We start from the raw sequence: 25,524 nt of genomic DNA on the forward strand, positions 1-25,524 counted from the left end.
GTCAATATCTGGCCGAAATTTATGATTACATTGAATTATGTCATTTTTTTAAATTATTCACGGAGCCATTTTAAGGGGGAAAAAAAGGAAAAGGGAATGGCGGCCTGAGGCAAGGGCAGAACAAGATTGAAAAACCTAAGCTTATGATACCATATTGAAATCATATTTTTGTATAATGTGTGTCTAATGAGACATCATTGAACCTTTATTATAATCCTATGGGCTATACAAAATAGTAATGTAATGAATTCAATAAATACAATAAACTAAACCAATGCATAACAAAGGTGTTGAACGAGAAAAGACAGTCTAAAGTTTTTTATGGAACCAGAGATGAAATTAAGGTATATAAATTGAGTAGAGTACATGACAGAACATGATTAATCTTCTAATAGTAATACATGGGATGGAAATTAATGAAATGGTTAATCTTAAGCACATGATCATTTGCATCAACAAGAAGAAACAGAATGTATTACACCACAGCAGCTATTTCAAGCAATGTTTCACTCGAAAACCAAGTCGTTGGCCCATCAGAGACCTCAATTAATTAATTAATTCCCATGGCGTCCCCTATGGATGGATAGATAGACTCTGATTCTTTACAGATTAGTAGCAACTGACAGCCCCTACATAATCCCCTGTCTAGTAATGTTGTCAAAGCATTCTTAAGGATCAGAAATTGTACGCCAGCCAATTACCAAAGAAGAAGAAAACCAAAGCAGCTTAATTAGTATAGTAGTGTGGACGGAGTCCCAGTAAAGAATCTAGTAATTACATTTCAAAATCAAAACACAATCCACCCTCATAATCTACACACAATTATAAGAAAAGAGAAAGTACGAGAAACAATATCATGTACCTGTACTGCAAGATAAAACCCCTTAACCAAAACAGTTCAAAACAAACAGCACTGTTCCAAGCAATTCAAATTCAGAATTCATTTGTTTATGAGAAATAGTTGTATCCACACATTGCACTCACTTCCATGACTTGCAAACATTAAAACTAAACCCATTTAGAAAAAGTCCATCTAACCATTGAAGATACATGTGAAGTACTAATTAATGAATGGTTAAAGTGTCAGATAAAAATATTTTTGACCCACCGGAAACCGTTCAAATCGATAAAAATATTGATAAAACGGTCGGGTTGGGTTGGGTCAGTGGCTGTGGCGGGGTTTAAAAATGAGAGAAATAGGGTTAACACGAGTACATATGGTCGGCTTCGTTTTTTAAAATTATCACCCACCTAGTGATACTCATGACCGACCGAGTAATAGATATACACGTTAGTATTAGTAGTAAGATAGAGGGAGTAGTATAAAAGTGTTATTGGGTTCGCCAAAAGTACTAGTAGTAGTCTAATAGGTTATGCTTTTTGTTAGTAGTTAGCCCCATAGATTTTGAGAGCTTTTTTTGTTATTCTACTGGTTACTTGCGCGCCCTATTTTTGTACATCCACGACTTAAGTAGCGGATGTGTAAAAATAGAACGTTTTTGGAAGAAAAAAAACGTCTGCTACTTAAGTCACGGACAATATTTGAGTAACCGGTAGGACGACAAAAGTAACTCCCTAGATTTTTGACTAATAGGTTGAAACTTCCTTGATTCTTTCTTATTTATTCCATCTTCCAATACAAATTACTGGATGACAATGAAACTGTTTTTATCAAATCAATCGTATTCCCAAAAAGTGAAATTGTGTTTTCAAACCAAATCCCTCAATTTGTCACTCACCTATAGAACTAGTAGAAAATAAAAAAATGACCATAGGTGTAGTCAACATACAAACCTTAATTTTTGTTATACAACCACTTTAAAACAAAAATTTAATTTATATATTCCGTCAGTATAAAGTTATTTTACACATGTATTTAATATTGTACAACAATTAAATTCATATATAAAACAATTATTGAAATTTCTGAAATATATTAAAGTGACTTATAACAGGGGGTGAGAGATCAACAGAAATAACTGTAGCATCGTATAATAAAGAGCATACCGTAAATGCCTCATTGCTGTCTGCTGAGATTTCAATTCATATCATAACCTGTTACTTTTGGACGGGGAAAATTTCCATAATACTTGAAATTTGAATTGGCTATTCGGCGCCGTTTTGTTATTTGAAAATAATTGATATTATAGAAGTTGCAATTGAAATAACTTTGAATAGATAAAAACGGTTTGAAAGTTAATGTGAGAATCGAAGATTGTTCGAGATTAACCGGGAAGGTGTAATGGTTCAACTATCAAACGGGGTTTGGTTTCATTACCCTGATGATGATAGCGAGGAACTCTTTGTTCACCAATCTTAGATTCAAATCAATGGTTTTTGTATCCTTTCCAAAGGAGAGTTCGTTGAGTTTCATATCGATTTGAGTCAGTTGAATTTCATCTTTTTACTCTTTGGAGAATAATGTGAGTTTTTTTAAAAAAAAAAAAATTATCAAGTTATGACAAAATCAGGAGAATGAAGAGAAGAGGAGAAATAGAGAGAACCACCATTATGAACCATTCATGAGGGCAGAAAGCAGATAAATATTATCAAAAGCATTCCATGCCTATCACAAGGTTAGAACTTTAATCCAATAAGTAAAATCATCTGTCATCTTAAAGCCAACATCAAGTTAACAATAAGTCTCTTGATTCTAAATTTCAAGCAAGAAAATAATTTCACAACATTGTATTACCTCAGTGCCTATATATAATTTCAGAGGCGCTGAGTTTTATAATTTCTCGTTCTAATGCATAGCAGCACTCGTATTCCGATCCTCTTGAATAACTGAGTTTTGATCAGGGTCGACGGAGCCAGTATCAGTAACTGAGTCAGAAGAAGAAACTATTTTCTCATTGTCAGAGGCATCAGAATCTGTGTCTAATTTAATCGAATCTAAAGAAGGAACATCAATTGGGACTGAAGATGGTGAGATTTCCCTTGTCCAGAAAGAAGGAATCTTCTTATCATCTTCTTTCATTCTCTCAGCATATTTATTTATGTCAAATGGTGTATTATCATTCCCACCGAAAGCAGATTCAAGATGCTCTAAATCAAACAAATCCTCCATAATCTTCTTGGTATTCTGATCATCGGAATAACCGAACTTGACTTTGTTATAAGTCTTGGTCTCTAATATGGGCTTTACCATCTGCAGCAACACATATTTTGTCATCATGAAATTGTACAAGATTAATGATCAGAATTGTAAGAAGCTAAAAATGCATTGGTTGAGAGCAAAAACTAAAGAAATTTCCCACATTGCCATGCAATTCAAGAAACAAATAAGGAGATTAAAATTTAGGTTCAAAACAATAAAAAAATCAAATTCTGAAAGATAAAAACATGGATCAACTTTGTCATATATACACACTAAAGTAAAAATGGAAAGGAGTTTGGAACCAGTGCTACAGTTCTAGACCAAGTACACTACAATTTCGACTTCAATTGTACTTATATCTCAAGTGGTTCACATATGCATAAGACATTAAAAGATCCTCAAGAATGAAATTCGTTTTGGAATCATTGTGGCATAGGATGGTAAAGTGGGTTCAGTTAACACTTTATGAAGTCATTACAGATAAATCACTTATCATGTTATTGCCAAAACAAAAGCCGCATCATGTTCAGGGCTGGTCTTGAGACTTTGAGTGCCCTAGACGAAGTAATAAAACGGTGTCCATCTGAGTATCGTTTTCCTTAAAAAAAATTGTTATCCAAATATGTGTATATATTAGTAAAACAAAATTATTTAGCAAACCCAAAGAAATTGGGCCCTGGGCGGTTGCCTACCCTCTGGGCCACCGGTGCGCATGTTTATAAAAAATCAGCAGGAAAAAATTGAAGCATGAAATGTCAGAATGGAAAAACTTAGTTACCGTGAAGAATGGTTCGAAGATTTTAGGTGGATTGTATAGTATTGCCAGACCCAGCCGTTCAGGATAATGGTCTTGTAATACATGGGCAGTTTCGCGTGTCACTTTGATAGATATGTGTGACATATTGAAACCCTGGAAATCAATCAGCCAGACCATCTGTTCCTGTTCTGGTGAAAGATTTAAAATAGCATTCTCCATGCAGTACACCAAATACTTAATTTGTCCTTTTGTTGACTTCGAATTCTGCATTCCAAATAATGAAGGATAACCGAGAAAAATGAATAACATCACTTTACAAGATCAGATGATAAATAAAAATTTAAACAGTTATGCAGAAATAAATAACTAAATTTGATATCAATGTCGAAGCAAGTAGTTAAAGAGTTCTTTTTAGAAGATACCTGACGAGCAGGTCTCATTACAAGTACTGTTCTCCCATGCTTGTCAATATAATTTGATCTGTAGATCTTTCCGGTCTCTGCTTCTTGAGCAATATCTTCCTGTACAACCAAAAAAAATACAAATCAAACTAATTTAAGAAAAGAGATAGTTTGACCAAACATATAAAGATGAAAACCATTCCAGATGATTCCGTATTTAACTCGGTCAGCCAAATCAACTCAGCCAACCGAATAAACTCATCAACCAAATTCAGATAGTGAAGTCTTAATATCAAACATGATATTAAGTTGCTGATAGGAAACAAACATATGCCTCAAAAATCATTAAGAATTTGAAGAAAGGCAGGCAGCCACTCACCCAGCGGATCTCTTCTGGTTTATATTCTTCTCTCCATTTAAGTGTCTGCTTCAACATTTTAGCCGCCTTCTTGACATTCCAATTTCGTGCCCTTAAATACCTTGTGATGGATGTGTCAGAACAATAAACGAATGCCTTACCAGACAGTGGCCCGATTAACCTTCTCACCTCATTGATCTAGAAGGAAACAAAGATATCGTGGTTAAAAAAACCCTTTTCTCAAAATATTGCAGTTTTATATTTTCAGATGCCAAGTGTCAAAACAAGGTGAGATTATGTCATATTAACATGTAGGAGACATACCTTTCCCTGCTGTTCTTGTGTTATTAACATTTTCTCATTGCCATTAGAGGCAGTTTTCTTCAGATCTACACTCATGTTGGTCAGTGTAGAGATTCTCTAAAAGTCAACAATGTATACTGCAAAAGTAAATACAAGTTATCTAAGTAATCACATATCTCAAAATATTTAAAGAATTAAAATAAAAAAGTGAAAATTATATTGACCTCCCTTGTAGTTCTTTAAAATGTCACTCACACTCACACTCCCCTCTATTTTTCAAAAGACACAAACCTCCCCTGAATTTGACAGTTAAACTGCCGTTCCAAAACACATTGTTTGCTGTCATTTCATTTCATAATTCTCAAGGTACAGTAAGTGAGATATCTAATCAGATTAGTTAGATTTCTGTGCTCTTCCATAGAAAACATTAGTGCAGTGAAATATCTAACCGGATTAGTAAGAATATTTTTCATTTGTTCTCTTTAGTAACAACAATCTGTGCAATAAAGTGATCTAATGAGACATCTGTGGAAAAGCGTAAACTAGTATTCCCTTGAAGGAACAAAAGTTTCAGAGAAGTTGTGAGGAGGTTCCTTGTATAGTTATCAAATAAGAGCTCATTGTATCATAGGTGTAGTCCTACAATTGTAATACATAATATATACCCCCTAATATAAATTGGCTTGGGTTTGCTTTCTTATTTATTTGAACACAAGATGCCACAAATCTCCGACCCTCAGGTTGAGCAGACATCACAATTATTCAGCAAAGACAATAAGCTTCTTAATAAGAGAAAAATACATGCAAAGACAATAAGCCCTTTAATAAAAGATAAACTACTTGAACTATGAAATATTGAAATCACAATTTTTCCTATTGAAACACTATCAGATTCGTTTTAACCAATGTTTTAAATTGAAGTGGCATTTGTGGTTACGCTGCGATCTTTGATATCAAAGAAAATTGCAGGGTGTTGCTGATTCAGCTCAGTGATTCTGTTTTGGAGGTCCCAAAAACCTTAACATTGCAGCCAAGATTTCAAATAACCACCACACCACACAACAATCCTAAACATTCTCAAGAATCACGGTCAAACGCAGCTGATATGACAGTAAACTAAACTACAGTTGCAGTTGTTGTAACCAAATTGGTCTAGAAACAACAGATATCCAAAACTATATGATCTTGAAACCAAATCTTGGTTGCTTGTGTTGAGTACCTTAGCTTAAACATAAAACCGTGGAATCAACACCTTAACCAACTGAATTAATCAAAACCCTGAATTTAGTCAGTTCAATCTCCAACTCAGATTTGAAAACAAGGTTTGAAACGCTGATTTATCCATATAAACAAAAAATCTACAAAAATAACCAAATTATATTGTGTTGCTGAATTCAATTTATTTATAGTACAATTATATAAGGTTGCATCAAAACGCATCATGGTTGAAAATTGAACAAAAATTCTACATATACAATCACATAATAACAGAAGGATTTTAAACAGAATTAACAAAATTCGGACAAAACATTAATTAAACAGTTGTAAGAATTTTGTTGGCAAACCTGTTGAGTTGAGAATATCTTGTTGGGATTATTTTGACTTGAAGAAGAGAAAAAATAGGAAAAGTCAAACTTGTTCGTTCGCAAAAGGAAAGGAAGATGAGACAGAAAAACTACAAACAAACAACTATGGTTTTGGAGATAGCGATGCTGATTCCTGATTCTGATTCTGATTTCTGGACACACACATGTGATATTTAGCTGAATAATCCATGTGATAACGTGATTATTTTTCAACTCTTTGTCTTAAAAATCATCGATCAATAAAAAAATTAAAATATTTTTATTTTACATGTTAGAAAATACTATTTTTATGCATATGCAAGAATAAAATAACCAAGTTTCAAAAAAAAAAAAAAAACGCTCTTCCTCTCAAATTCAGCGACACAATAACAAGGTTTTGATCTCCTTATTCCACGAGTAACTATTTCTCACTGTCCGACCATAAATAAATAAATAGTTAAGATTAAAACTTATATAAAATTAATCAAATTAATTATATAAATTAGAATCATTTGATCTGTTTTGTGTGGCTTCGATTTTCTACTGCGTGTAGGAGTTACAACAACCAATTCAAATCCTTCGATATCTATAGAGAATATTAGGTTGGAAGGAAAGAATGCATTTTGTTTGCTTTATAAAAACATTTTTTATTTATTAAAATTTGTGGTAGCTTTACTTTGTTTACAAGAAGAAAATAGATGAAATTAGAAAATATTTTTATTATTTCAAATTTTCTTAAACATGAAAGTAGTTTCAGTTAGTCTAGTTCAAAGAAAAATGTTTTTTTTTTCGTGAAAAAAGAGAGGGCAAAGCTCAAGAAAAAAGAGCTACAAGACTACATTAACATTCCTAAGCATGGAAGTTTTAAATATGTCATCAAAAGGGGATTTTGGAGTTTTCTAGGAGGAGTTTTCAAATTTCTTACATCAAATGAACTTTGGCTAAAGCTAAAAATTAGCTAACCAATATGCGCATTTGTTTTCATCGCGCCAGGTGTGCTTAAAAGTAATGTGCCACTGTAGGTTAGCAAAATCATGAATACGCCGAAACAAGATAGGGGTGTTTCCACTCAACTTACAACTCTCTGTTACTATATCAATCAGAAGCTCCAATGTTTTGAGCATATCCTTTCAACCAACCATTCGAGTCTAAAAAAAGACCCGCACATCCGGCCACGCGCATTGACTCCTTGTATGCTCTATCACATTTGAGTTTTATCCATTCCCCTTGAGCATGCTTCCATCCGATGTAGATGGTCTCAAGTTGTCTATGTCTTTCTATTGAAAGAGTGAACCAATATTGATCAATATCTACAACCATCTTAACTCTTAAGAATCACCTAGGACGAATCATTTGGGCGCTGAAAGCCCTCTTAAAAAATATACTTATTTCTCCAAGTCCAAGGGTGCCAACACGCCACCATGAAAATAGATGTTAATTTCCTTGTTGTACTACAAACTCCTTGCTATTAAGGTTCATGAAAATATAATCCCTGCAATTCAAAAAAGAGAAAAAAATTAGTAATTTGATTATGACCAACTAGCATGAGCCAAATACATGTTGCATGGATGCAATCCATGAGAGTAAGGATGACAGTTTCATCTCCATTTACACAACTAGAGCAAGCAGGTGAAACTCTGACACCTCATCTCCTTCTACGAAAGTTGGTTAAGAGACGTTCAAGAGTTGCAATCCAAATAAAGTTTTGGATCTGATGAAGGCCTCTCTAGGCTCAAATCTTCTTCCAATCCCCATCAATTTGTTGGACGTTACCCTGCTACAGGTCGTAAGCACTTTGAATGGTGAAATGACGGGTATTAGTTTCTCCCTAACCAATTGTGTCAGACTCATCTATCCCCATATTCACCGATATAGCAATTATTTGACCAATGTTTTTCTCAATATATTCCTTATATATAGGACCAGAGAGTATTGCAAATTTTATTTAAAGTTTTGTCAGGTAGAACCTATGTCTTAGGGATTAGATTCTCTCCCGTAAGCAAGTCCAGTGTTCAAATCTACCATTCAAATTATTTTTAAAATTTAAAAGTCAACTTATCAAAATAATTTAAAATTAAGATTTCACTGTGATATAATGTCACCGAAGACAACCCGTTCCCGTAGGTCTTAGCCTTAAGATTGCAAGCTTTAACCAATGGATTATATAGAAGGATGTGTATTATAGACTTAAGTTTTTTTTTTTTTTGTAAAAGTATTATAGACTAATAGTTGCAACATTGGTATCTATATTATTTTTTTTTCGAAAATGCTAAACAGTGTCCCGGAGTACTGGTTAAACATGTTAAAATAGAAATTTTGTCTTAAAATGTGTGCATTCAATGCTTCAAAAGTACAAAAAGTTGTCTTTTCAATATAAATTTTATTTTTTATTTCTTTTTTAGGTATGCTTAACAAGTGCCCCGGAGGCACTGTTTAGCATGACCTTTTTTTTGTAAGTACATTGGTATCTATATTAATAAATTACTCATATTATATAGTATTAAATTAATTAAAACATTTAGTTTTTGTGATTAACAAGCGCTCCTAAAATGAATCGTTCGAGAGAACTTGAGTTAAATCCTGGTGGAATTAATTTTTGGCCATACTTTATTTATCTCGTGGCCAAACTATGAATTACCCGGACCCTCTTTTCCTGAAAACCAGATGATTAATACCAATAAAAATTATTAATTTAAAATTTTGCACCCCCAAACAAGGGTCATGGATCTGCCACTAATCTCAACCCCAAAACTAGCTCATAGAACGAGGTTGTCCTCACATATTTATATACTTAATAGCCCAAAAATTTAAATAATATGAGACTTCAAACAAACTCTAACAACACAACTACATAATGAACTGCCACCCTCACACGTGGTCATGGTCACACCTGGTCCAAGGTTTAGCTAATAACCCCATTTAATTTATTGATACACCTTCCAAGCGAGGGAATTAGGGTAAAAAATGTATCTAGTGTGGAGTGTGATTCATCAATGGAGTTAGTTTTTTATTATTATTATTATTTATTTTTTAAAAGAAGAGAGATGGAGTCCAAAAAAAAAAACTACAATAAATTTAGGGATTGCTATCCTCATAACAACAGCTAACAATAAAAAATTTAATTGAATCGAACAATGCTCATAAATCATCAAATTAATCTCATGTTGACAGCCAAAATTAGCCGCTCTAAATCATAGTCTAGTATAGGCCATTTTTTTTTAGTACATTATAGGCAATTTAGATTACGCTCAAATCTATCAAGAATATATGGACGTAAGTGACAAGAGATTTGGTCTTTTAAATAAGCTGTCAAAAATTTGATACTTTATTTTTTTTTGAAAAAAAAAATGATCCTTTATTTTTGTATATAAAAATTTAGATTAAGAATGAATGCTGTATTTTTTGTGCACAACAAATTTTTCTACAAATATGTTAGTCACTCAATGATGATAAACAAGGTAGAAGAAAATAAAAATAAAACAATATATGCACAGAGAGTGTAAATTAATTTTACATTATCATTCAATAATAACCGTGTATTTTGTCAAATCATCTCATTACACTCCACTTTAATTGTATGATATGGAGAAATGTTTAATTTCTATTGAATGTGAGTATAAAATTAATATATAATATATATTGATGGAGCATATCCATTAAACTAAAAAAATATATATATTGTTAAAACTTGTCACAAAGAATTCGCTTAAATTGAATTTGTTTGTTTTAATTCTTATTATGATCAATTTTAAGCATCGCAAATGTAAATTATCATGAGTCAATCAAGCTTTCTATAAGCAATTCAAATATGTACCCAAAAAAAAAAGTTGCAATTGAAATAGCTAGTTTTTCTTCTTTATTGATTGAAAATTCAATTACATTGCATCAATTCATCAAAGGGTGACATTTATTGAATAGTTTTCCTCTCCCACACTCAATAAATAATCACCTTCTTCAATCACCTTAACACCACTCTCATTTGCTCTACTAACAAGGTCACAAACATTTACTTCAAATCCAACTTTACCCCTTTGACCTGCTTCCACTGTCACACTCTCAAAACCCACCAACTGTTTCACTGGATTTCCATTTCTTCCCTTCTTGTGTTTCACAAACAGCAACACAGGATGTTTCCCAACCAAGTTTCCATTGTTTGTAACTCCCAATGAGACAGAAACAGACATGGCTTTACATGTTTCTTCGCCTAACTCCGAAACAAGTTTGTAACGGATTGTTTCGGAGTTTTCGAGTATTGAATGAGTGGTTGATTGGTTGATATGAAGGTTGTTATTTTTGACAGAAATGAAGTTGTATGAGTATTTTGAGTAGCTTAGACCATAGCCAAATTCGTAGACCTTTGGACCGGTGTAGAACCGGTATGTTCTACCGGGGTAGCCAGATGATGGATCGGCTCTCATTCTCATGTCTGTCATTGGTGTTTTGATGTAATCTTTTGTGTACCAAGTCACTGGCAGTCTTCCCCCTGCATTGCAATGATTAAATAACAAAACATCACATTAGTCAAGTAATTATAGTTTTAGGAAAAGATACTTCGAAAACTCGGTATCAGGCCCAAGGACCGACTAATCCAAGGGGGTCAATCCCACCAACCACCTGTGGGAGCCCCATTTAAAGCCAAAGCTTTTCTTTTGCTCTGTACTAGCCCACCGAAATTGGCACCAGAGGAAATCGAACCTGAGACCTAGCCAACACCACTAGGCCAATCTTGTCAAACAGCGGCTGTAACAAATCTATAGTGCTATAGCATAGTGGAATTCAGAGAAAATGTTATTGTTTAGCGATACACAATTTAGTAGAAATTTGATATCACTGTTAAACTTAGTTTACACTGACAGCGCATAGAAGAAAACTGACCTGGATTATAATCACCAAACACAATCTGAGCCAAAGCCAATCCACCAAGTTCACCAGGATAACCAGCCCACAAAATCCCTCCAATTTTGTCATCAAACTTAGCAAAACTAATATCAACAGGGCCACCACACAAAAGCACCAAAATAACAGGCCTTTTAGAAGCTTTAGCAACACTTTCAATGAGTTCCTGTTGTTTACCTGGCAACTCTAAATCATCTCTATCGTGTGATTCCCTCTCTTGACTTTGATCTAATCCCATAACCAAAACAACATAATCAACTTTCTTAGCAACTTCCACTGCTTGCTCAATTTCAGCATTAAGACATTTTGTTCCATCACTACATCCATAATGATAAACAATGTTCTTAGCATAACTCTCAAAGCCTTGTTTTATTGTTACCAAATTACACGGACGACCAAAATAGTTTCCTAAAACAACTTTTGATGATGAGTTTGCATTAGGACCTATAATTGCAATGGAATTTGTTGATTTTGGAAGTGGGAGAATTTTCGCATTGTTCTTTAAAAGAACAATGCCACTTCTTGCAGCTTCTAGAGCTAGGTTTAGGTTTTGTTTAGAGCATACTTGATTAGGACCAATTGATCCATATTTGAGTTTGGTTGGATTTCCATCAAATAAGCCTAGTCTTATTCTAATGGAGAATAGATTGTGTAGTGCACGGTCGATATGAGATATAGGTACTTTTTTCTGTAACACCGCCGATTTTGAATGGTTAGTGAAGTAATCACCACATTCTACATCCATTCCTGAAATTTTTTATAACAGAACAAGTCAAATATCAGGGTTTATCAAAAGTATTGCAATAGTACTAATTCTACATTCTGTTGCAAAATAATGATAACTAAAGTGATTATAGAGCTTAGAGATAAACAAGTTTGACATAGATTAAAACTAAGACCAATAAAGTGATTGCAAAGCTTAAAGGTGTTAATGTACAAATTGAGTAGTTGTAAGACAATTAATGCAATCATAAAATTTAGTTGTGTAAATGAATCTTGTTTCGGCCTTTAGGATGTGCCGCACTGATTTTCTGAAGTATTGTTCGCTTTAGTTCTTATGTGAGGCCTCACATTTTTGTCTTTAGTTAAAAGGGGCACCGCAATGAGTTGATAAGAGTAGATGTTTATAAACTAATTTAGTGTCGGTTCTTAAATAATGTGAGACTTTTTTCGAGACTAAAGGGCTTTGAAGCTAGAAGGGTTGTCATTCCTCGAGTGTGGTTTAGGTCCTCATTATAGCACCAATGTTATTACAAAAGAGGTGAATGGAATGTGTCAGAAAGTTCCTCTCTTTCTCATTGATATGAATTGAATGTCTTAGTTACAAAAGAATATTGAAGGATCAACATATAACCTAAGAACAACACAAACCAAACTAAGTTGGGCCTAAATCCTAATAACAGAATGGGCCAAATAAATGTTATTGTTTGCACAAAATCAGAACTGGTCGAAATCAAAACAATCAAGGTTTTTCCAATCTCCGTCAGATCTCCGTCGGCGAACTTCCACTCTCCGGGAGGCCAAGAAGGTCGTCGTCTCCACCTCACAGCAGTTGTCACCCATTGATAATGCAAGTTGATATTGGAAGGAAAACAATGGAGAAAATGGGTTTTCTATGACTTGTTTTTAGTTCTAAGTTTGACATTTTTAAACAAGGAAGAAATGTAACATACTAGTACACTTGTATAATAACAGAACACTTTTAAAAAATGTTCCGATATGTAATATAAAAATTATGCATATGATACAAACCGATTTTTTTAAATAAAATATTCCGGTAACAATTCATATTTTTCCAAAAACACTTTTTTTACTAAAAAAAGTTATTTTGTCCATAGTGAGTTTTCCAAGAACACTTTGAAAAAGTGTTCCGGTGAAATTAACATATCGGAAAAAAAAAGTACCGGAACCGTGTTTCGGAGATGTGACCAGTCTACCGAAAAGGTTATAAAACGACAAAGTAAAAAATATTAAAATATTGAAATTTGACAAGGGTAGAATGAGGATATTGGAAAATATGTTGAGGTAGAAAGATAATTATTGGGGTAAAAAAAAAAATTAATCTAATCTCTTTCTCTCACAACTGTATTGTGTATTCCAGAAGTGAATTTTTGGACTATGATAATTAATTTGCTTACTGCCAAAGGATACCATGATGGCTTAGAATGGCATGCGGATATGTGGGGACTCTGTTCAAAATATGGGCCAAACCATGTGACTTTGTATTTTTGCATTTTCCCAAAATACACTTCTTGATATTAAAATGTGTTCAAATATAAACTTCCAAAAACATGGTTAATGTGAAATGTGGGAAAAAAGTCACTCCTAAAATGAAAAGCAACCAAGATACAAGTTGAAAATAATATTTCATTCGAAGCAAGCATTGATTGATAATTTGATATTGATAGTTACCCCCTTCACATTATCATTAGATTGCATTGAATTTTCTCTCCACGTTACATTGATTAAACAACAACGATATGAGTATTTTTTTTTTTTTTTGAACATAGTAACAATGATATATAAATAAATTCATCAAATTTGTCATCAATTTTAATTATTAATTGTGAAATAATAATTTATTCCATAAAATCAAAAAAATAATCAAAGTGAGAGTGGAAATTATACCAGCTTTAAGTACATCGGCTATAGCATCCTCTGGTGTTTTTGCGTAACCATGTCTTGTTTTTATGATATCTACCGCTCCACAATCCGACGTAATATACCTGTTTTTTACAGCCAAAAGAAACGTTCATAATAAATAAAATAAAATTAAAATGTCACTTTCACATTTTGGTAAATAATTGACTTAAAAACTTAGCTTAAAAAATATATGGACAAATTAAAAAGTTTGAATTTGAAAACTAAGTTTTACCAAATAAGTGGTGCTTACACACATTCACCAAAAAGTGAAACCATTGTTTCAACAAGCATAAAGAATTAACATATATATACCCATTGAAATTCCAGTTTTTTCTTGCAGTATTGGTTAAGAGATTATAATCTGCACAGTTTGGAACACCATTGACACTGTTGTAAGCACACATTATTCCACTAGATCGTCCTTGTTGTACGCAACTATGAAATGGGGGTTGATATGTATCAGCCAAATCTTGCAAAGTGACCTGAATAATTAATTAGAACGGATTTGGATTATTCTTTTTATTTTTGGGTAACTCATATGGATTATTATTCTTAAATGATAAAATACCAAAAGTTAAAGAATATAAGAATCTTGCTAAAATAAAAGTAATATAAGACTGAGTAACATAACTTAAGTACATAACTATGTATAATAACATCAAACTTGTATAATATAGTCCCCATCAGGACAAAAACAATTCTTTCTTTTAGAAGGAAAAAAAACTGTTTTTTTTTTAAAAAAAACTAATATATCAGATTTGTTAACTATGTGATAAATACAAAAAAATCATGTAAAAAAAATAATTTTTTTAATTTAAAATTAGAGAGAATATATGACTAGTCAAAGAAGTAAACTCAATAATTCATAGAAATAGAAATTAAATTACACAAAGGACAAAAAGACAATGATATAGGATTAATCATTTTTTTTAATCATGAAATGGGCACTAGTGCAACTTTTACAAATAATCCCGTGAACACCCACCCTCATCAATCATCATGATCCAAATATTTTTTTTGTATCTCATGATCCAAAACCTTAACAAAGCAAATGTATGAATACGAACACATATATAATAATTCCTCCGTCTAAAAATATAAGCAAAAATGAGTCAAAATAACTTAATATATTTGATTAAAAATTTGGACCAAATATATTCATTTTTGTTGACTAACTTTTGCTTATATTTTAGAACGAAAAGAGGATAATCATTAAGTGAATCCAACTAACTAATTTTTTCTTAATTTCTCTAACAAAAAGACAATCTAATACTAGTATAGAGAAAAGAAAACTTACTTTGGCATCAAAACCAAAACGATCTGTACCCTTCCAATCATCCAAATCATAGGCAGTAAAATGCTTGCAACAAGCAGAAGCTTTAAGACGATCTTCTCCAATAAGTTTCCCACCTTGAAAAGAATCACCTTGAAGTCCTCTGACATAGGAAACTGCATACTTTGCATTTACCAAAGGATCTTCTCCAGCTGTTTCTTGTCCTCTTCCCCATCTTGGGTCCCTAAATATGTTTATGTTTGGTGCCCAAAATGTCATCCCTTGTGCTTGTCCAGCATTGTAGATTCCTCTAGCTTCAGTTCCAATCACCTGACTAATTTGATACCAAAGTTTGGAATCAAAAGAAGCAGCAGTAAGAATAACTTGAGGGAAACTAGTAGCACCTTTAATACTACCACCATACAATCTTATCCCTTTACCAGCATCAGCAACACCATGCAACGCTTCACTCCACCATTGGTAACTCGGTATACCGAGTCGTGGAATCGCTGGAGCTGAGTTAACCAGTTGAGAAAGTTTTTCATCCAATGTGAGCCGTGACACTATGTCTTTGGCTCTTTCACTGATGGGAAGGTTGAGATTACAGAAACTATACGACTTTGTATGTGGGTTGCTGATGTCGCAGGAGTAAGGGGGCTGAGTTGCTGACTCGCTTTGAACGAGTTGGTAGTAGCGAGTTAGGAGGAGAAAAAGAAAAGAGATGAAAGTAGTAGTGGTGATGGATAAGTGGCCCATGATGTGAGGGAAAGTAAGAAAAGAGAACAGAGCATCATGTCTTTTTAAATGCTCGGGCTATCATACCGTGCGTGCGAGATGTAAAATTCAATGGTGAGATCTACAATGTGATGAATAAACGGTTATAAATGTTTGTTACTGAACAAGAGAAAACCAGTTGATTAAATCGGTGGAGTGTAAAATTCAATTAGTTTAAAATATATGTTCGATAACCGGATTAACAAGTGGTCGACTATGGAATAATGCTTTAAATTATTAGAAATTTTAATGATTGTCGATAATATTTTTTAAAACTAAAAATTAAGATTCTTCACATTTTTACGGGTAAAAAATGATATTATTAACGTCAATTCAGTACGAATTACATATTTATTATATGTTGTTTTAATTGAATCAGTGTCAATCAATATTTTAAGAACCGGACCGGAGATCGAACCGTTAGGATCTCTGGTTCACGGTTCAATCGGTTCAATCGTTATTGAACCGAATAATAAATGAATATATTATTATTTACTTTATAATCAATAACTAATAATAATAAATAATAGTTTAAAAAAAATCATGGCTTAATTAGTAAAATGGTCCCTTAAAAACATTTTTGATTTCAGATTGGTCCCTTAAAGAAAAAAAGGTTCAAATAGGTCCCTTAAAGAAAAAAAAAGTCCGAATAGGTCCCTTAAAGACATCTCCGTTAATCAGTTTGGTCCCTAAAAAGATGTCTAAATAGGACCAAACTAATTAATGGAGATGTCTTTAAGGGACCTATTCGGACTTTTTTTTCTTTAAGGAACCTATTTGGACCTTTTTTTCTTTAAGGGACCAATCTGAAACCAAAAATGTCTTTAAGAGACCATTTTATTAATTAAGCCAAAAATCATATGATGGACTTCTTTGTTACATGACAAATACACCTAATTATTAGCCCAATATCTAATTTATCACATGTTAGGCCATTATACTTTCAAAAAAACCTAATTGTTTGTAGGCAAATACATAACATCACCTACTTCTATGCGCCGCTCACTTATTCATCCGGTTTCCAATATTTTTTTTTTTTTACTTCTTCTATTTCTTCTTCTTTCATCATTCTTTTTTTCTTCTTTTGACTTCTATATACTCTTCTTTGTACAACACTTCTCTGTGCTACACTTCTTCTGTTTCTTTTCTCTGCTCTGCAACTCTAGTCATGTGAACGATTGTGAATATGACAGCTTATGGAAGATTTAGAAAACACAGGAAAAGAGTCGTTTTTATACTGGAAAATAAAGGTCGTCGATGGAGATAAATCGGGTGGTCGAAATCAAGAGATAGAAAAGAGAAATTAATCATTCTGTTTGTTTTTTTACACTGAGCAATACAAAAAAAAATCAATTTTTTTTTTACTGAGAGAAGAAACCGGCCGGTTTTCCCGATTTCCCGGTTCACCAGTTTTTCCGGTTCTCGACGGTTCATACCGGTTCACACCGGTTTTTTCCCGATTCCACTGACTAGCGGTTCTGGCTAGTCATCCGAACCGTTGAGGTGCTCGATTCACGGGTGAACTGGTCGGACCGGCCGGTCCGGTCCGGTTCTTAAAACATTGGTGTCAATTAAGTCATTATTTTAATATAAAAAAATGAAAATAACAATTAAATTACATTCATTATTAGAAAAATCTTAAATACCGACGAGCAAAATCTGTCTCTAAAATGCCAATATTTCGTCACTAAGCATGTTAGAGACAAAATTAGAGACCGATTTGATTTTGTCTTTAATTTCCTCGTCTCTAAACTATCATAGACGGATTTTATATTCCGTCTCTGATTGGAGACAGAATTTATCTGTCACTGACAAATAAACATCCGTCTCTAAACATTGAATTCAAAACATAATAAATTTGTCTCTAATGGAGACAGAATTGTCTGTCTCTAGATTCAAATAATTCTGTCTCAAAAATTCCGTTTCTAAGCATAGAATTTTGTCTCCATATTGACAAAACACATTTTATGTCTCTATAAAGTTTTTTTTTTATTTAGCAATTAAATGCTTATACAATTTTTCAAATATTAATTTTTACCTACTATATGTAATTTATAGAGTAAATGATCATTTACCCACCTACAAAATAAGGGAATTTTCGTTTACCCCCTGCTCAGATTTTTTTTTTGTTTACCCCTTGCAAAAAATAGATTCCCTCATTGACCCCCTAAATATACAGTAGGACATATGACCGTACAAAACAAATTATGTGGCTTGTACACATGAAAAATTAACCATTTATATTTATTTTTAAAATTTCACGTCATCTATTAAAAAAAAATTGACACAAAATGTATTAGATGGACTAACATTGCATTTGGTCCACCATAGATCTTAATAAATCTCTTAATTTACATCGTTTGATCTTATTGAAAAACAATAGTCATTGAATTTTGAATGTCTACCATATCTAACGGTGCACCATTCCTAACTGATTTTTTTCTCTATTTCTTCATCTTCTTCCTTTACCTTGTTCTTCATCTTCATCATCATGTTCATAAATTCATCAAATAAATTCAGAAAAATCAAGATTTGCAACTTGAAGAAGGAGGATTAAAATGCATTATCGAACTGTAGGCTGCTTGTTATATAGGTGGGGAGGTCTTTTTTGTGATGTGTTGTTTGGCAAGGGTGCTGTATTTTAGCGGTGGGAGTTGTTTGGCTCGGTTGTCAAGGGATGGCACTTGCATCCCCTTGACTGGTCTTTGTGTTTTCATGTGGTTGTTAAAAATCAAAGTTGGGTTCATGGGATTGATGAGGTAGTTTAAAAATCAAAGTTTGATTTTTCGGATCTAATTTCATGATATTCATGGCAGTTGCCTAAAATCAAGCTTCGAAGAAGATGAAGGAAATGGTAAAGAAGATAAAGATCTGCAAAAAAAAAAAAAAAAAAATTCTTTCCTTTTTATTTTTGGAAAATTACTGGAACTTTGAAAAAAATTCTAATTTTGTTTTTTTATAAAGTTTTAGAATAAAAAAATAAAGTTTTGGTTTAAAAAAATAATGATTTAATTAAGATTTAATAAAGATTTATAAATGTTCCAGATTTAAAAAATAAAGATTTAGAAATGTTTAACAAATTTCTGGGAGTAAAGTTTGTAGAATAAAAAAAATCAAGTATTGTTTTTAAAATAATTTTTTTAAAAATTTAATAGATGATGTGGAATTTTAAAAATAAATATAAATGAATTTTTTGTATTTTGAAAAAAATTCTGATTCTGTTTATTTTATAAAATTTTAGAATAAAAAATAAAGTTTTGTTTTAAAAAACTAAAGATTTATAAATGTTTAAGATTTAAAAAATAAAGATTTATAAATGTTTAATAAACTTCTGGGGTAAAGTTTGTAGAATAAAAAAAAATCAAATTTTGTTTTTTAAATAATTTTTTAAATTTATAATAGATGACGTGGAATTTTAAAAATAAATATAAATGAATTTTTTTCCATGTGTACAAGCCACGTCATCAGATTTGCACAGTCAGATGTCCTACTGTACACCTAGGGGGTAAATGAGGGATTTTTTTTTTGTGCAAGGGGATAAACAGAAAAACAAATCTGAGCAGGGGGTAAACGAAAATTCGCTTATTTTACAGGGGGTAAATAATCATTTACCCTAATTTATATAATTCTAGAATTTGAGAAAATCAAATTTCGATTGACATCAAATGTATGTCATTCTTACAAAGTATCAAGTGCACCACTACTACACTAAATATAATATCAAACTTAAAATTGTCAAAGACACAAAAATACATATAATTGATTTAACAAAAATATATAAAAGAAAGTAACTAAAGCTAAACTTCATCCAACACATCATTTTCATTAGCATCCATCTCATCATTTTCATTATCACCTTCTCTTTCAAGTTGAACCGGCGAGTTTTGATTAATATTAGGCACAAACCTTCCAAAAATCCGCTCCCAATGCTCCATCTTTTGTTTTAACGTTTCTTGTTCAAGATTTTTTTGCTCAAGTTCAACGGTTAATGCTTCAATCTTAGCCTCCATAGCAGCAACTTTATCTGACTGTACCACATCAGTAGAAATTGAAGGAGAACATTTCAAAGATTTTTTGATAGTGGCAGCTTGAGATCCCAATCCAAATATGTGTCCCTTCTTGTTAATGCCTCCAACAACTTCAATGTATATACTATCATCAGATTGTTGGTTACTACCCTCACCTATTTGAGAATTTCTCTCAAACAATTTAGTTTGGTAACTTTCCTGAAAAATCAGGAAAAATTGTAACTATTAGTATATTATTTACATTGCTAAAAGTTATAACTTAAACAAGATTAGTTTATACTTACAGCTATCAGAGCTTGTTCTTTGTTAAACCACTCATTTGATTTTTCCTTTGGTTTATGCATTCTCTGATAAACCTTAAAACATGTTGGCTCTCTATTCAATTCCCTTCAATTCCATCCTCTAAAACAATAACCACATAAATTTAGTATAATCTATTTAAATTGAAATTCACTAAAGCAGATTTACTACTAACCATTTTTTTGGTATGTTTTCTGGCAGTAATTGATCCTCCACTGTGCACATTATATCCAGCTTGGGACTTTCTGTTTTGTGTATTAATCTTAGAAATATTTTGCCACTTTTCACCTTTCCATTGATCCGTTAATTCTTTTAACTTGTCTTCATCAATCCATTCACATTTATCTTTACCGCTACGAACCTTGAACAAAGCGTTTTTCGGGGCCAATGTTCCCCTACTGTTAAAGCTTTTTTTAATGCTAGCTTCATCCTTTTCAAGCCATTTGTATTTGGCCTACAAACAAACAATACAAATAGTAGTGTAAAAGTTGCAAACACAATATATAATATGACAAGCATAGCATGTATACAAATTCAATACCATATATACAAATCTACACTCCAATAGAAACAACGATAAAATAAAATCAATAACATGTGAATAAATTCTAAAACGAGTAGATTCTCATTTGGCACAACCAATTAAAAACACCAACTAATATAGCAATAAAAAAAAAACTATAATAACCAACTAATCAATCTAAAGGATGTACTTGACAAGATATATATAAGACAAAGAAATCCTCAACAGCCAAAAAAAAAAGACATGATGCACAAAAATATCCCAATATAAAAGAAATCTTCAAGGAAAAAAAAAAACAAGATTATCAATTGCATCCCATAATGAAACACAACCAGCACACCTCAATTACTTAATAAAATGACCTTTCTGTCATTGTAAAAATGTTGAACATATCATAGTTTTCAAATTATCAATTGCATCTAAATTTAATCATCAATCAGTTTTCACTTCTTTTTTTTGGTTACAATCAGTTTTCACTTTTTATTGGTAGAGAATGCCACACAATAGCTTAAAGTCATCAAACCAAAAATCTTGTGTGGTCGAATCAACAACACTCCAACATGACCATGCGCCTTGAAAATTTTCTTTGAAGATTTTCGTAATAGCACCCCTCACTGTAGATTCTGGTTCAAAGCTGAAAGTATAAGAAAAATTACAATAAGATGCAATTTCAAACATATATTGATATAATTCTATGTAATTATATTAGAGAAATTAAACTACTTATTTCCAGGGGCAGATCTAATCCAAATTCGTCCATCTGATGGATCTTTTGACCCCGACGTGATATTCTCCGATGCTATGGAAGATATTCTGGTTTTCCTTTTTTTCTGCTATATTGTTGCTGGTTTGTACCTTGTAGTGTCTTAGCACTCCTTTTTTCAAATTTAATAAAAGTTTAGCCATAAAAAAAAAAATTATATGGGCAACAAATTGAAACTATACACATAAATGACAACTACTATTGTCCATTATCATTGTAGCTTAACTACCAATGGTTTTTCTTTATGTCCATTTATTTTAAGTGTTTTCATTACCAATCTTGACATGGCAAAAGGACAGAGACAATCAAATAGCAAAACATTCACATTGATACCACACAAACTAGTAAAATTGTAAAAGATTAGAAGAGTAAGAGGTGGAATTTGAAGACATACATTACTAGCAAGCTTCTCCAACAAAATAAGTGATCATCACATATGGAACCAGCAAGCACAAACCACTACTAATGTGGACAAAATCAACTAACATAATCAATTAACATGTTTTTTTTTAATAGGATATTTATTAAAAGACCACTAATCCAAAGCATGAGAAATACCAAGGGTGGGAAGGAAACGATACAAACAAAAGGGAGGAGTTAGTAGTTGAGCTTCACACAAGCCAACCACCAAACCAACCAACACAGAAAAAGTAAAAAGCATCTCTAATAATACAAGGAGGTAAGAAGCACCAAAAGACTAGTCCCAAACAACACCAAAACCAGCCTCCAAAAGCTGCACAAAGCTACCACCAAAACCAAGGAAGAACAAAACCAAAAGCGCAGCCCAGGGGACTAAAAAACACACAACAGAGGCCAACAGGACAGAGAGGAAAACCAGCCACCTTCGTCGAGGATCGACACAACAGCCAGGCCTTAAAACTCAACTCTTAAAAATCTCAATTATACCTTAAAAATCCCAAAAAACTTCCAAAAAAAAAAAAAACAAATTAATACAATTTCACAAGCACAATCTTCAAATTCAAAACCAAGACATGAACCTAATTAAACAAGTGAGTTTTCACTTAATCTCACAGATAAGTAATTCTAAACATAATTAAACAGAACTGGTTTTATAATTAGATTAGAACACAATTAAGCTCCACGTAACAAAACTACAAATAATCCAAAATATTCTATTTATGCCAAAGGGTCAAATTTTAAATCTCTTTCTTTACCAGAGAAATCAGAACCTTTTTCATGGTATCAGTGTCATTCTAACTTCTAAGATCATAAAGCTTAAATAAAGTTTCATCAACAATGAATGCCATCCTAAATATATGCATATATAGCCCTACAACAAATTCAAAACCATTGATATTAATGTTTTGCATAAGCTTTATTGAGGACATGATTTTGAAAGGAAAATGTAATGAATCATTGATTTATAGAATTTTGAACATTTTAAGATCGGCTCAAGTAATTGAACGGTGAACGTAGGTCACACTTCATTCATTCGACATGTTTGCAGCAGTATCATCAAATTTTACACAGCCATGTCACAAGGTACGGATTAATAAGATTTTGAATTCAAATCATAACTCACTTTAATTTCGTAGTAGAGGGATGGATGGAAGGAGCAAGGTGTGACAACGGCGAGTCATTGGAATCGATGGCCAGCAAAACAGACCACTAAACAACAACAACAATTAAGAGAATGGAAAGTTATTAACATATATCTCCATTGTTATAAAAAGACACAAAATCCTCTGAATCTCCATTGTTATAAAAAGACACAAAAACCTCTGAATACGGAAATTTATCAAGATAACTTATTGGGGGTAATTTTTAATTAGGGTTTTCTAGTATTTTCTACCATAGGCAACAAAAAATGCAGAAATTTGTAGAAATCTAAGAAAAGAAGGGTTAACAAGGAAAACATCACAAAAGAAAAACCTAAGAGAAAGCATTACCGAAGCCACATGACATATTTTAATTTTAAGTTGACCAATCAGAGACGAATATAGAGACATAAATTATAAGACACGACTAAAATCCGTCTCAAATTTTCGTCTCTAACTATTTATTTCAATTATAATTATAAAAATAATAAAATAAAGATAGATATAGACACGAAATTTTATTGACACGGAAATTTCTGTCACTAAAATCCGTGACTAATACATATATTTGAATTTGGGTCTCTAATATCTTTTTTCTATCTCTAATTACATCTCTATTAGAGAAGAAACAAATTCCGTCCCTAAATTTCGTCGGTATTTGAACTTTTTCTATCTGTGATTTTCAAACATAAACATATATTATCGATAATATTTTAAATATTTTTTAGATACTCATCTACCATGGACCATTTGAAGAATTAGTCCATATTAGAATTTGTCATTCTTTTAACACGTATATTTGGACTAAAAAAGAAATCGAAAAAGAATTTTTATGATCGGACTCCGAATGGATAGACATATTGTAATAATAGTCTCACCGAAAATCCAGTTTTAAATAAAAAGTCATGAACTTTGATTGAAACTACCGATTTTGATTGAAGATTTCAAATCTAATCAACCTAATCGTTCAATATCACCAAATTGGACTAACAAAGAAATGAAAAAAATAATTTTTATGATCGGACTCTGAATGGATAGACAGATTGTAATAACAGCCACATGAGAAATCTAGTTTTAATGAAAAGATAATGAACTTTGGCTGAAACTACCGATTTTGATCAAAAAATCCAAATTTTATCAATCCGACCGTTCAATATCACCCAATTGGACTAACAAAGAAATAAAAAAATAATTTTTATGATTTGACTCCAAATGGATAGACAAATTGTAGTAACATCCATATGAGAAACCTAGTTTTAATGAAAGAGTCGTGAACTTTGACTGAAACTACCAATTTTGATCGAAAATTTCAAATTTTATCAGTCCGACCGTTCAATATCACCCAATCGGACTAACAAAGAAATGAAAAGAAGAATTTTTATGATTGGATTCTGAATGGATAGACAGATTGTAGTAACAGCTACACCGGAGTTTTAATGAAAGGATCATGAACTTTGACTGAAACTACCGATTTTGATCGAAGATTTCAAATCTATTCAACCTGATCATTCAATATCACCCAATTGGACTAAAAAATAAATGAAAAGAAATTTTTTTATGATCGGACTCCGAATTGAGACAGATTATAGTAACAGCCACATGAGAAACCTAATTTTATTGAAATTGTCATGAACTTTGACTAAAACTACCGATTTTGATTGGAGATTTCAAATTCAATCAATCTGACCGTTCAATATCACCTAATTGGACTGACAAACGAAAATCTAGTTTTAATGAAATGTGTTGGGTTTTGAATGTTGGCTACAATTTTGTAAAAACAACAATAGACAAATGTTGGACCAAGATGCCATAGCATGTCCGTACAACATGTGTCTCCTGAAGCAGCGCGCGTTAATACTCTGTTTTTATATTTTTTGAAGATTTGATTTACAAATAAGTTCGTGCTTATCCAGTAAGCTAAACGCGCCTTCCACTGCAAGTTATTCAAAATGCGATTTGTTTTATTTGTTACAAAAATATGTTTCAATATTTTTGCATCAAATCTTTTTGTCGAAGAAATATTGTTTGGAGTACTTCTTGAAGAATTATTTTTGAGAGTGCATACTTTATTGAAGAATTATTTTCAAGCAAATCTTGTGAGCTGCCCATTGAAGATTCCAGCCAAATATTTGAAAACTTTTACTTGCGGACCAAGACTTTACAAGGCTATAAACAAGAAGACCTAAACCTTGTTTTAATTGTCCAATGTAATCTAAACCGTGTTCTACAAAGCGTAAGTTTTAGTGTTTAGAGTGTTTATTGTTAATTGTGAGACTTTCTT

General features: G+C 32.3%; 3 protein-coding genes across 4 annotated transcripts; all 3 read right to left on the reverse strand.

Annotated features, from left to right (window-relative positions):
* Positions 1-2,494: 2,494 nt before the first annotated feature.
* Positions 2,495-6,853, reverse strand: LOC123908448 (phosphatidylinositol transfer protein 3-like). Of its 2 annotated transcripts, none has more exons than XM_045959089.1 (6): positions 6,485-6,853; positions 4,941-5,056; positions 4,638-4,814; positions 4,280-4,378; positions 3,879-4,121; positions 2,495-3,151 (listed from the first exon to the last, which is right to left on the reverse strand). In XM_045959089.1, the coding sequence occupies exons 2-6, from the start codon at positions 5,013-5,015 to the stop codon at positions 2,747-2,749; spliced, it is 999 nt and encodes a 332-aa protein (XP_045815045.1). In that variant the 5' UTR covers positions 5,016-5,056; positions 6,485-6,853; the 3' UTR covers positions 2,495-2,746. The 2 variants fall into 2 exon arrangements, with proteins under 2 accessions (XP_045815045.1, XP_045815046.1); XM_045959090.1 differs by having other exon boundaries at positions 4,941-5,059; positions 6,507-6,714.
* Positions 6,854-10,311: 3,458 nt separating this feature from the next.
* LOC123908977 (probable beta-D-xylosidase 7) lies at positions 10,312-16,147 on the reverse strand. The gene is made up of 5 exons (XM_045959735.1): positions 15,321-16,147; positions 14,336-14,505; positions 14,009-14,106; positions 11,360-12,127; positions 10,312-10,967 (listed from the first exon to the last, which is right to left on the reverse strand). The coding sequence occupies exons 1-5, from the start codon at positions 16,050-16,052 to the stop codon at positions 10,378-10,380; spliced, it is 2,358 nt and encodes a 785-aa protein (XP_045815691.1). The 5' UTR covers positions 16,053-16,147; the 3' UTR covers positions 10,312-10,377.
* A 3,720-nt stretch (positions 16,148-19,867) lies between these two features.
* On the reverse strand, positions 19,868-20,474 carry LOC123904495. Its single transcript, XM_045954154.1, has 2 exons — positions 20,383-20,474; positions 19,868-20,296 (listed from the first exon to the last, which is right to left on the reverse strand). The coding sequence occupies exons 1-2, from the start codon at positions 20,440-20,442 to the stop codon at positions 19,868-19,870; spliced, it is 489 nt and encodes a 162-aa protein (XP_045810110.1). The 5' UTR covers positions 20,443-20,474.
* Between the last annotated feature and the right edge of the window lie 5,050 nt (positions 20,475-25,524).

Source organism: Trifolium pratense, linkage group LG2, assembly GCF_020283565.1.
Source record: "Trifolium pratense cultivar HEN17-A07 linkage group LG2, ARS_RC_1.1, whole genome shotgun sequence".
In the NCBI taxonomy this organism is placed as follows: Eukaryota; Viridiplantae; Streptophyta; class Magnoliopsida; order Fabales; family Fabaceae; genus Trifolium; species Trifolium pratense.

What these genes read in the sequence shown, in the direction of transcription:
- LOC123908448 (XM_045959089.1), bottom strand. Translation starts at nt 5,015, where the DNA reads ATGAGTGTAGATCTGAAGAAAACTGCCTCTAATGGCAATGAGAAAATG. An exon ending in CACAAGAACAGCAGGGAAAG is followed by an intron (nt 4,815 to 4,940) that starts GTATGTCTCCTA and finishes GTTTCCTTCTAG; the next exon opens with ATCAATGAGGTGAGAAGGTT. An exon ending in TAATGAGACCTGCTCGTCAG is followed by an intron (nt 4,122 to 4,279) that starts GTATCTTCTAAA and finishes TTTGGAATGCAG; the next exon opens with AATTCGAAGTCAACAAAAGG.
- LOC123908977 (XM_045959735.1), bottom strand. Translation starts at nt 16,052, where the DNA reads ATGGGCCACTTATCCATCACCACTACTACTTTCATCTCTTTTCTTTTT. An exon ending in AAAAACTGGAATTTCAATGG is followed by an intron (nt 14,107 to 14,335) that starts GTATATATATGT and finishes TGTAAAAAACAG; the next exon opens with GTATATTACGTCGGATTGTG. An exon ending in AGCCGATGTACTTAAAGCTG is followed by an intron (nt 12,128 to 14,008) that starts GTATAATTTCCA and finishes AAAAAATTTCAG; the next exon opens with GAATGGATGTAGAATGTGGT.
- LOC123904495 (XM_045954154.1), bottom strand. Translation starts at nt 20,442, where the DNA reads ATGCATAAACCAAAGGAAAAATCAAATGAGTGGTTTAACAAAGAACAA. An exon ending in AAGAACAAGCTCTGATAGCT is followed by an intron (nt 20,297 to 20,382) that starts GTAAGTATAAAC and finishes CTGATTTTTCAG; the next exon opens with GAAAGTTACCAAACTAAATT.